Source organism: Asterias rubens, chromosome 9 (genome assembly GCF_902459465.1).
Source record: "Asterias rubens chromosome 9, eAstRub1.3, whole genome shotgun sequence".
Classification (NCBI taxonomy): Eukaryota; Metazoa; Echinodermata; class Asteroidea; order Forcipulatida; family Asteriidae; genus Asterias; species Asterias rubens.
In genome coordinates, this window is record NC_047070.1 from 8,026,317 (window position 1) to 8,039,617 (window position 13,301).

Sequence of the window (13,301 nt, forward strand, 5' to 3'; positions counted from 1 at the left end):
GCAAAAACACAAAGAAACTTTCGCATAATTAATCCAGGGATAATTAGCATAACAAAAAGAACAGCAAAACAGTTTGTTCATACCGTGTGATGTGAAACTTTTTGCATTTTGTATCAACTCCTTGTTACAAATATTATTTTTGCTTTTTGATAATACATATGTAATAAATGAACGTTGAACCTTGGACACCCAGTCAGTTTTCCCTGGTGGTTTATTACTTGATGGTTATCATCTTTTATGTGTTAGTTTTTCTGTAATATTTTTGTAAAATCAATCTTTTAAAATTTTCTGCTTTTCATGTAATATATATATTTTTATAGGCTTTGTGGCTTGTAGTGCTTTTTTGTCTGTGTTAAGGTAAATTATAATTTTAAGTAAATTTTGTAAATTTGTTGCATAAAAGGCCGAAATGAATTTCCCATCGTGGATAATAAAGTAATTTGAAATTGAAATTTGAAATTGGAAGCATAAAATAATGATGATGATTACTTTAGCCTTTCGAGAAAGACTCTGCTCATTAGGCCATGAATCATTTTGCGATTGTTATAAAAGTATGTTTCGCTTTCTCATCAGTCAACAGAGGGCGCAGTATAAGCACACCGCAGATTGAAAACAAAATACCACAGTAGCAATGCAGCTGTCGGGTAGTGCGTGTACGTGTGCACTGATGAATGGGAAATGCATTTGTTGTTGCTCTCGTAGGTTTCACACATACTATTAGTATAGTAATACACACTCTGGACACAAAACCGTCCATACCAAACACAGCTGATTGTCTGTCGACTACGTGTTTGGGTTTGAAAAAGTCACCGTCCATTTGCCGTTCTTCCAGCATTCCTGATCGGGATTTAGATCATCGAGGGAGAGAGTTAGTTGCCACCGATCTAGGGGAGAGATCGAAGGGTGTTGGCAGCCATGGTTTCTTACATCATATCGCGTGTGGTTGTGTGAGTTTGCCTTCCATTATTTTTTAAATCTGTGAATCTGATTTATGAACGATAATACACAACACAGTGTGTAGGCAGCGTAGTCTTTCCATTCAAAAACAGGAAACCGTTGCACCATCATCAGTGGATCGTGGTCTTTCATCACTCAGCGGACGTTTTTTTAAATGATTCTTTGATTTGAATCATACTGTGAATGTTGACATTCACAGTTTTGTAACTTACATTTTTAATCACTCACCACATTCCACAGGAAAGAGTAGAAAGTGTATGATTGTTATGTATAAAAAAGAGCAACTATTTCACCAGCAGACCAGTCACAATATTTATAAATAAACATGGGGCGCTGTACTCTGTGAAAATAATTTGTTTACATCTCTGCAATCGCAGCAGGTGTCGAAATAAAATTTAAAAAGAGTACAGCGCCCCAGTGTTTTCTGGGTCCACCTTTCACCATGAATTGAATGTGGTACTTTTGCTATTTTGTTGATCAATCGTATTCTTAAAATAAAACCAAACAGTGTGAAAATGATACTATTTTTTGTACCATGTTGATATTTTAAACGTGGAAAAGTGGGGGTTGTGTCATCAAAATTTAAATGTGTATAAAAGAAATGTAATTTTATGGCCCACAAAATAATGTTGTTGGCGCATCTACTTTACGGATAAAAGTTGCATTGCACAAACTAGACCTCACAGGACAAACTTATTTGAACCAAACTAGACCATTTAAACCTCATCGAGTAAGACAAACGGTTTCGAAAAAGAACAAATTATAAAAAACTTGTTGAATGCTAAGTGACTCTTTTTCATTTCCAGCTGTTCTTACTAGGTGGCAGTTTTAACCTGAAACTGTTTTGTTAAATGACAAGACAATTGTGTCCAATCAACAAATGTGACTCATTGACAAGAAACAGGACGTGATAGGAATTCTCTTCCGTGATTTATGTTTTTGTTTACAGAGGGGCCTAGTTACTACCTGTGTCATTACATAGCAATCAGTGGACACACTGTCATTATCTGATCATGTTCTGATTTGCACTGTACCCTTGACCCATTCATCATGGAGGTCGGTCTACCTCCATGCATTAATTAAATCACACCTTTCATTGTTTTCTATTGATGTGGATACTTTACACTGGATACCCTGTGTCTACCACTGATTGTTAGGTTACAACAAAGAAAACAATTTTATTGTCTTTTTGAAAAAGTGTTTTCTGGGTTTATGCTGGGCTTGATTTAATTTCTGTTAAGATGAGGTGTCAACATTAGATGTACCATGCTGGTGACTGCTCTATATTCCGACACCTCTATTGTTCCGACACCCCTATTGTTCCGACACCCCTATGTTCCTGGCATCCCTATGTTCCTGGCATCCCTATGTTCCGACACCCATAATGTTTCGACACCTAGAGACATTCCGACAACCCTATGTTCCGAAAACACCTGATCAATTATTTACATGCTTAGGGTTAGGGTTAAGAAAATACACTAGGGGTGTCATAACTTGGGGGGGGGGGGCAGTGTTTTCCCCAAGTACAAGCCAAGCTAGCATGAAGCCGGTCTACATGCTGATAAGCAAAAAAAAAATCAAAATCAAAAGAGAAACCAATGATGCTCCAGATCGAACAGTAGAGCTTTTAAAACCAAGATAAACTTGAAGGAGAAACATTCCTAAAACCTTGCTTCAATTCAGCATGCTTTGGTCATACATTACACACATTTGGATCCAAATTTTGCCCCAGTTTTGAAACAAAACTTCAAGGGAGAAATCCCAGGTGAAATTGGGCTCTTAGCTCAACATGGACCTGTGGTCTCGGCCTTGCATTGTACATGTATGTTTATTTGATCATTTGATTAACTGACATTAATATGCCACCCTCAAACTTGGGTCTTTGATTGGATATCAGATACTATGTGTGGCTTGACTGCAAAAAGTGTCTCGTTAACCGACATACTGAATGTACTTTAGGCAATTTGGATATTACACAGGCAAACTAAATATGAAACAATTTCTCTGTGATTTTCACCTTTTGTTTAAAAACTTGACAACTAATGAAACTGAAACTTCTACAGGTAAATTACATTATTCATTCGCAGTGAGTAGGGACTCATGTCATGGCGAAACACTTGATCTACAAAAGGTATCAAAACCCTTAAATACACAAATCTGGTTGAGTGAGTCCAAACTTGTCCGGTTGAATATAATGTGGTTGGAAGTGTGTGGTGGAAACGAGTGGGCAATTGTGTGTCTGTGTTGTGGTTTTGTAGTCACACTCCGAGCTATCCTAAGTTCAGTGTGGGTCAATGTTATTACATTGTACATACATTGTTATTAACAATACCATTTTGGGTTTGCCTTCTGTAAAAAAAAAGGGTAGGGCAGTGCATTCGCATTTTGCAGTTCTGTAAAAAGCAAACTGATTTTTTTTGGCGCATTTGAACAAAATTATATTAAAATTGTGCTATATAGGGGGCCTTAATGAATGATAAATTATTATGATTATTATTAGACACCAATGTAATAGAAGAACAAAAACCAACAATTTAGTCCCTTAGTGCTCAAATAGCTAATGTAGTATGGTTATTCCTTTTAAAAATCTAAATTGAATTCTGTTAAATTTCGTATATAACCAGTTCTGTTTTTGGGGTTCAGTTTTAGTTTTAGGGGTTCAGTTTTAGGGGTTGTGAAGGAGACACAACATTAAAGTGCACATTCTGTGACAAACTATTCTTTCCGTTGGAAGGAAATGATCAAGATGTGTAGTAGATTTTGAGGCCTGTATGATTTGTTTTTAAAAAGGCAAGGGCACCAAGGCATTTTCTCCTTGGTAGAGGGCACCCTATGAGGAAATTGAAAGTTTCTGCTGGAGCATAGCAAGGGCACCAAGGCAATGACCAAAGGGCATGGAGGGGAGGCAATCGCCTTCCTTGGCTCTGTGAAGTATCAAGCCCGATTTTTTTATGAATTTTGCGTCAACTGGCACTGTCTAAATGCACTTGAAATATCCACTCAACTACAAATGAGTCCATTAATTTTAGCATTTGGCCAGCAGTAAGCTCAGGCTTGTGTTTTGTTTCATTGGGTGCGTTTGATTAGCTTCCCCAGGTCACCCCGCGGTGCTCATTCCAGTGAGCCCCTGACAAGAGCTAATCGGACGATCACACTCGTGATGTCATGCACCTCGGGCCAGCCCCAAGTGACCCACTTCACAAGCAGGGCACTTGGGGCTGACCCGGGTGAGCCCCTGAAATGACGTCAAAGCTATTCGAACATACCGGGGGCAGACCGGGGTCGACCCAGGGAAGCTAATCGAACGCACATATTGTTTTCTTTTTAAATTGACAGAAAAAAACCAAAAGACATGTGCTTGGTTTGAGAGTGTATGATGGAGGTTGTCTCATCAAGGTGGTACAGAATAAACAAATATAAATTTGTACTTCAAATAAAAATCAACGCCACCTTGGTGTCAGAAAGTGAACTTTGGAATTTGAACAAGCTGAGGCTAGCATCCTGTAGTGGTCTGCGTTGTTGACTTGTTACAAATGCTGGCTTGAATTATAAATAAAAAAACTCCATTTTGCTTGTCCACTTTGCTTGTCTTGCCTTAGAAACAAAAACAGTAATTTCTCTTACTGGTCAATGAATAACTTGTGAAAAGTTGCTTTCTCTTGCGTACTCCTAGGCTGTACCCATGATGATGGGGGCGATCCAGCCATCTATTGTTACCACCAATTCGGGCATGTTCATATTTACATTAGATGATAAAGCGCGATGATAATTTTGTCCAGCAGACATTTTTAAAATCAGGGCAACAGCACTGAATAATACAAAGATCTACAAAATTACAAAAGAAAATATTTTACAGAAGCAAATATTACTTTACAATGAAAAGGTTAACAGTAGATACAGTAAGCTGCAGGTTGGTTCAAGCTGTGTTTATCTTATTACAGAGATTTGAATTTAAGGGAATTTTCAACATGAACATACATGTAGTTTCAACACAAATATTACAGAAATAGGCAAAAAAAGCAATATATTGTCTTCATGCCCCTTCTTAGTCTAATCTTGGTGCCGTTTGAAATGTTCCAATGGAAATTTAACCTGCAATTACTGTGAATTTTTGACAGAGGTTTATGATATGTGAAATGGCAAGAAGTCTCAAAATTTGCAACAAACTGCTTTATTGTCATACCACTTAATCTGAAACCGCAGTTCACCAATCAGTTTGAAGCATTGTCGTACTGTTTTGTTTGGAGGCATACCTGAGAAGATGAAACAAAGATGACCCCCGGAGTGATGCATCCATAAACCATGGAGGTAGAGCTACCTCCAGGGCATGTTGTAAAGGTCATGTTGACAAGCTCTCCTTTTGTACAGGGCCATTAGACAGTTGAGGTAATTCAGTAAACTGTCGCTCTCCATCAACGGACAAGTCGCATCTTCTCACGCTCATTCTTCTCTCTACCTTAAAATTTTTCTTACGGTAATTTGTAGTGTAAAGACAACAGGCCTGATTGATCTGTTTTTGAAAGGGCAAGGGCACCAAGGCATTTTCCCCTTGGTAAAGGGCACTCTTCAGGATGAGAACATTGTAAAATATCTACTGTAGGGCATTACACGGGCACCAAGGCAAATGACAAGAAGGCATAGCGCCGGGAAATCCCCTTCGTTGCCGCTGCGAAGTATCAGGCCTTGGTAAAGGGCACTCTACAGTATGAGAAAATTGTAAAATTTCTACTGTAGAGCATTTCAAGGGCACCAAGGCAAATGACAAGAGGGCTTAGGGCTGGGCAATCCCTTCAATGTCTCTGTGAAGTATCAGACCTGAGACAGTAATCAATGACATCACATTTACAAAAGAGCCTGTAAAATCCTGACAGGCCTTGAATCTCATGTTTGGGAGGGCAAGGCCATTTTTGATTTAGCTAACCCACTGCACTTTCAGCTAGTGATTGTACGATGAACTATCTGATTAAATCCAGCCCTGCCCACCTTGGCTCTTGTCTTTCGCAGGAACGATTACTCCAGGATGGAAGCTGTAATAACGGATAATAATTTAAACACGATCTGATCATGAACGTGAACCATGAAACCTGGACAGCCTCTCTGACAATCTGAAGGGACTTGTTGTGTTTACTCAAACGTCAGTTGGGGGATGCCTGTCTGTTTGAAAGATGTCAGAGCAATGTTGAAGCAATCTTGTGCAGGGACCAGGGATTACACTTTAATAGCTGTCAAGGTTTAATACATATGATTTAGTACTAATCAAGAAACCAGATAATAGGCTTATTCAAAATCATCAAGAGTGTCCAGAATAGGTTTAATATAAAACTAGTAGTGGATGATGGCCTTCGCTTTCAATCTAAATCGGACCTTCGTCGGAGGCATTATAAACAAAAACATCCCATAAAATAGCAAAAAAGGTGAGCAGAGGTGACTCCATCTCTCTATTTGTGTTTCCCGTTCACTACCTATGTTACACTTACTTACAATGTACATGTAGTTACCTGATCATGTTTGTTGTGTTGTCATTTAGCCTTGAGAAAGACTCTGCTAGGGTCGAAACGTTAGGCCATTAACTATTTGTTTGCAAGCAATAGCTAAATACACATTTTTCCTTCAATAACCTGCTCCTACCCCCCACCCCCCACCCCCCCCCCAAAAAAAAAAACAAGAAAAAAAAACAAGAACCCCAATTGATGAACCCTCAACATTTTCCTGTTTTCCATATCTATAGGCATTCCTTGCCTAAGGTAGCTACATACTATTGGCATGGTGGATGAGAACACATACAATGTAGTAAGTCAGGTCGCCCTACATAATCCTACCTCCATGATGTATGTTTATAAAACGGAACGAGAAACTCTGAACTGTGGATTAACTCAAATTGGACCAGTGTGTGTAGTTGACTGCAGTTAAGGTCTCTGTCGATGGGTGTTGCCTTCATTTTATCCGGCATCATTGTTTTAAGGTTTCCGCTGCGTAATCGAGTTTAATTAACAGGAAATTGTATTACCTATAACTTGTGTGGCCCAAATTTGTGGTTTTTTATTGTGGTTATAACTTAAGTTGTCTGTGTGGTTCAGTTATTGTTTTTAAGACTTGTTCGAAATGATGTGATCTACTGAACTGTCTTAGTTCCTTTAGTTGCTAGATTTGAATAATGTGTACACTTTTTGTTACAAAGACACCAACATTTGATAAACAACTCATACCCCCCGATGTAAATATCGAGAAACTCTTTGCCATATTGTTAGCCAAAGGGATGTACCCTGTTTCAAATTGGGCCACCCTGTGTCATCTGTCATTTCCATGTACCACTGAGATTACTGGTCTTTGACAATTACCAAAGGTGTCCAGGGGTGGATTTCACAAAGAGTTAGAGAACTAGTCTTATCTCTTGCTAGGATGAGTTACTCGTCCCAACTTAGGACTAGCCATGCGTTTTTTTATATCTCCTAGGACTAGTCCTAACTTAGGAGATACAGTCCTAACTCTTTGTGAAATCGACCCCTGTGCCTTTAAGAGGAAAAAAAAAACCAACCTTTTTTGAGTTTGAGAACCTGGCTTCTCTAATGATTTACGTATGTTACTGATCTACATGTATTACGTACTCTACATCAGCAGTTTGTGAATGTATATCAATTGCAATCTATGTGGGATTCATGATCCGAAATAAATAGTCTGTTAATGGTGTTGTCATGAACATCGCCATGGTAACTGCCTCGTACGTCATTCATTGAATGATGGGAATAAACACACAGAATAAACAATGACTTGAACCAATACTTATGTTACATGTACTAGTTACAGCTTGTGTCCAAATTGCCGCTAGCCTGGGACTACCAGATTTACAGCCGGATTCTCGTTTTTCCAGTTTGATAGCCTGGCGGGCTAGTGGAAAAATAATGCAAAAATTAACATCTCAAACAATAATGAACTGTGCTGATGGTATTGTGAAATTAAATATTCTATACCATTACTCAAGACGTAATTTTTTGTTCTCGAGCTACCTAAATCTCACTAGGGCTACTAAAAATTATGCGATACTAGCCCTGCTGACTGCCATGAAATACACTTAATTCCGACCCCTGTTACACCATATAAAAAAAACCCACAATGATTTGAAAAAAGAAAGTAGAGATTGATATCACGATTTACCTTCTGAATCGCATGATGGCTAGAAAATATTTTCATAGTACGTTTTTTTTTGTCAGATTTTTTGTTGTTGTAAAGACTGATTTCATTCTAATAATTGGAAAAGAAAGAAATACAAAATGGTTGCCATTTTGTTTTGGTGTCACTTGAAATTAGTGAGCAATCCATTAGCTTCTAGTGATAAAACCTCCAAAACCTGATGATAAAGAATACACGGGAAATGAGTTAAAAATGGCCTCGCAAATTACAAAAGACACACCTGAACAAAAACTGTGACCATGTATTTTCGGACAATAAGATGTCGCAAACAGAAAAGGCTTGCCTTCTAAATACACCCATCCCATTGAAGGAACTTAATTTGCATAATAATTTGAGTGTCAAACGGACAAAAGTGTTTGAAATTGCACTTGAGGTGGATTTATATTAAGCATGATGCACAGCCAGGCCATGAAAAGATGCTTCGTTTTTGAAAGGGAAACTGCACCGAGGCATTTTCTCCTTGGTAATGGAAGGGCATGCTATGAGGAAATTGTGAATTTCTACTGGAGCATTTCGAGGGCACGGAGGCAATCGCTTTTGTTGCCTCTGTGTGAAGTATCAGGCCTGCATGAATGTAGAATTAGAGTGTCTCTCCTGGTGAACACTGCGCCGCCAAATAAGTGAATTCAGTCTTGCTCGAAAGACAAGACGAGAGGTTTAATATTTGCAGAGAAATTGGGGAAGACGGCGTGTGTCGCCATCTCTCTCACTGTTCACATATTGAGCTGAGGGCTCATGTAACTGCAAAGTCTGCTGGGCTATTGTAGTGAAACGTCTTTGATTATTGGAGACAAACATGGCGATTTGGTTCGCAGGAATGTGATCTGCTGTACTTTTCATTTCGTTCTTTTTCTACAAAAATCGGACGAAGTATCAAAGTGTACCTTCCTGAAATCTTGTTCAAAGTTTTTATTTTCTTAGATGAAGTTTTTTACCTCTTTTCCCCAACGTTAAAAATAATGGCCAGGCCTGATACTTCACGGAGGCAACAAAGGCGATTGCCTCCATGCAAAATGCCTTTCGTGCTTCATTTGGGCAAGGGCACCAAGGTATTTTGCCTTGGTGCCCTTGAAATGCTCCAGTAGAATTTTACAATTTCCTCATAGGGTGCTCTTTACCAAGGAGAAAATGCCTCTGGTGCCCTTGCCCAAATGAAGCATGAAAGGCATTTTGTTCAATTTCTTCTACGTTTTTAAACAGAAAATTTAGGGAAACTGTCCATAGGAACTGTAAATTTAAGAAGATTTCACTCGGGACCTTGGATAGTCTATGCTATTGTTTTTTTCACACAAAATGCAATTTCACAACAATGCTAAATTTAAGGAAGGGACCCTTGCTGCTGAGTGAAAAGGGGTTATTGTTTCTTCTGAAAACATGATTGCTTTAGCTTAGGTTGGGACTACCTTGGTACTACAGTGTAAATAAATCACAGACATTTAAAAGGAAAAAACCTTGACCTCGTTCATGAAATCTTTATGAAAAGGGTTTCCATTTTTTGCAGGATGAAAGGTATTTCAAGTGGATGTATGTTTCTGTGTGTAGCCTTTAATCTATAATTGATCACTTGAGATACGCAGATGTCACTTTTGATTCTGTGTTGTTATACTGCGACACACATGTGCTGTTGGAATGCCACGGTCAGCTCAAAGGCAATCAGTTTCCTCTGAACACTAAAATAAAATAATACGTCGGACCAGTCTATGACATCCAGACGCTATCATGATTGATGAAGTCCACTCGAAATCTGCGAAATAATTGTTTTATTTCAAAGACAAAGTACAGGGTTTGTTATTATCAACAACAAAAAATTAAATGGAAAAAAAAGAGGATTAGTTTTCAATCATTTTGGAACAGCATCCCACTGCAACACGGAAAAGCCGATTCTTGTTCCCAATTCAAAACACATCTGAAAACCTATCTAATAATAACTAATACAGAAACTGGCCGTAGCCTTCAAACTTTGCACCATGAGTGTCATCATTGAGAAGCCTGGCGCACTAGAAATATTCAACCTTATCATTATTTCTATTGTTAGTCTGAAAGTGAAAGCTCACTGATTATAAAAATAATTATGGCTTGGACAAATAAAAACTAACTGGAGCTGGATCTGAACCTTTGACCTCTGGATTAACATGCCGGCACTCTATCTACCTACGGCTGTACGTCCAATCGAAGGATGAAGCAATTTAAGTGTCTTCCTTAAAAGGACACAAGTGTCAAGACTGGGACTCAAACCCGGTACTGATCAGAAACTAAACAGCCTATAATAGCTTTTTAGTCCAGAGTTTGAGTCGAGTGCTCTTTTCCACTCAGCCATGGTATGCCATACATTTAAATGTATCCCTTAAACATTTTAGGCCGAGAGATTATCTTGTGACTGAAGAACTGTAAGATAAATTTCTGTTTCCTGTTGTGTTTATTTTCAGATTGATATTTGGGACTCTGTATCCAGCCTATGCTTCCTATAAAGCCGTCAAGACAAGAAACGTCAAAGAATATGTAAGTAAAGAAATAAAGAAAAACAGGACAGTGGGTTTGGGATGGGACAGGGACGGGACAAAACTTGGGATGGGACAAAACTTGAAAGTAGCAGCGTTGAACTCTGATGCTGCTAATGCCTTGGAGATGTTCTAAGGGCCATGTCACGCAAGACACTTCAACAAGCAACCGGTTTCAGGCAGTTTCGTTGATAGTTTTAATTTGTTTTCTTCCACTAACGAATGTGAAGTGTACATTTCGAATGCATTGTTGGTTTGCCTGTAAAAACAAATTGCCTGGTGACGCATAGGCTTCAGGCTTGTGTAAAGATTGTATTGTTTATTGGCAAATTTATTGGTTGGTTTATTGCTTTATTGAAAAACATCATGAAGTCATGGCCAGAGGCCAAATGTATTTGAATTACAATATTTAAAAAACTAAAGTTAAACAAACAAAATTAAAAGCACAAAAGCCGAATCAAAAACATATTCCAACCTCTCAAAACAATTTCAAATTATTTTCATAATTTTAACACTTGGAAATCAGAAAAGAGAGATCACGCAGAAATAACAACAGCAAAAAAATGGAAAGCAAAAGCATGAGAAAGGACAGCCAAAAGTGGTTATTATGGTATCGTTAGGTTTTATTAAAAATACGAGGCAGGTAATGGATGGCACTTTTGCCATAGCTATCAAATTTCTAGTTTAGCGATGTCGTCAGCGAATGGCGAATATCTCCTGTTGAGAGATACAGAGCATCATGTTCTATTGTCCACGTTCTTTGTAACTGAACAAAAACTCATTTTGTATGGATGACTCTAGCAGTTAGACTGGCAGCATAACGCAAAATATTTCCCTTTCATTACTAGTGCAAATGGCTGGTGGATTGCTTGGCTGTATAGACGATGTGACCTGTGACAGCACATGTTTACAAAAGAGCCCTAGAGCCTGGACTTCCTGCAGGCACGATTTGTACATAGCCTAATGGAAGGAAACATAAAATCTTATATTTTATGGAGATTGCACTGTCTAATTCTCATCAACTTTTGATATGATGAAAGGGGGGCACATCTCAAAACTTGTCCAGCTTTTACTTTCATAACTCTTGGATTCATGTGTCACACTAAATAGAAAACTAAGGCCACATGGTCTATACAGGGATGTCTCAGACTGATGGTGTAAGGGTCACTGACCCCTTTAGTCACTGTCCTCCAGTACTCAGAACACAATCTTGCTTAGAAATTAAATTAGGCTTTACCATGCACAGGTGCATTGTGTTGCTTTTGTGGCACATTTTTATTAGCGAGTTAAATGTCATTACAGGCCGACATGGACACATATGTACTATACAGTATACAATTTGGATGGGTCAACTAAAGACCATACTTGTGTACATCAAGTAAAAGAGTGACTATAGGCCTGTACACATCTATGTTGACAGGTCACCAATCTGGTCACCTACCATGAACTAAATGTCACTGTATGCTACTTTAAAACAATGTAAGGCCGTGTCCGAATTGGCGACTTCGGCTACAGCTACGGCTAGATCGCGCGCGTCTGCCTATTCTTCAACACTGACAGACGCGCTGATCTAGCCGTAGCTGTAGCCGAAGTCGCCAATTCGGACACGGCCTAAGTTGGGTGTGTCATCCTAAGGTCATACCTGTTTATAGACAGTGGACACTATTGGTAATTGTCAAAGACTAGTCTTCACAGTTGTTGTATCAAAACATATATATGCATAAAATAACAAACCTGTGAAAATTTGAGCTCAATCGGTCGTCGAAATTGCGAGATAATAATGAAAGAAAAAAAATAATATCCTTGTCACACAGAGTTGTGTGCTTTCTGATGCTTGATTTCGAGACCTCAAATTCTAAACTTGAGGTCTCAAAGTTAAATTCGTGGAAAATTACTTCTTTCTCGAAAACTACATTACTTCAACGGGAGCTGTTTCTCACAATGTTTTATACTATCAACCTATCCCGATTACTCGTAATCAAGAAAGGTGTTATTGATGATAATTATTTTGAGGAATTACCAATAGTGTCCACTGCCTTTAACGTGTATAACTAAGTGTTTTTATTTAGACAGGGATACACTGCACAATTTCTGTTTTTCTTTTTTTTTTTTTTTCAAACTCACAACTGTTGAACTGAATCTTGGTCCTTTCTTGATGTTTGTGTTTGGTTAAAACACTCTTATCTGGAGCATTTTATTTTATTTTATTTTATGCTTTTTTTAAAGTGTGAATTTGCCTGAATATTTAAATAATTTATTGATATATAATATTATTTGTATAAAAAACCCCCAATTATTTGGGGGAATCGGCCAGCAACTGTCACTTTCTAAGCCTGATACTGCCTTAGTGGCTTGTGCATTGGACAAAACCCTGGATTGATGGTACCGACAATGTGAGTTGCCTTTATTTTAACCTTGCCTTCAGGATAAGATTAAAAAAAGATACAGCGCAGTATTACCTAAAACTGACCTTACATTATACCCAGGGTTTTATAATACAATTGTCAGGCTTCCTTCATGGATAGCAATGTACGCTCTGTCTTCACTTCTCAAACTGGGTATTTTTGGTATCAATGACTCAACGCAGGAAGGCCAAAGCAGCTTAAATAGTCTGGGGGCGCTTCTTGGGACTTTTCATCATGGTGAATTGTTGCCTAC

General features: G+C 38.4%; 1 protein-coding gene across 2 annotated transcripts in view; it reads left to right on the plus strand.

The window, feature by feature from the left end:
• Window positions 1–728: 728 nt before the first annotated feature.
• The window catches only part of LOC117294524 (receptor expression-enhancing protein 3-like), a 47,946-nt gene continuing 35,373 nt past the window's right edge, over window positions 729–13,301 (plus strand). For both annotated transcript variants that reach the window (XM_033776976.1, XM_033776975.1), the window contains exons 1-2: window positions 729–947; window positions 10,572–10,644. In XM_033776976.1, the coding sequence (XP_033632867.1) occupies window positions 916–947; window positions 10,572–10,644 (105 nt within the window). In that variant the 5' untranslated portion in view covers window positions 729–915. The remainder of the gene's footprint in view (window positions 948–10,571; window positions 10,645–13,301) is intronic.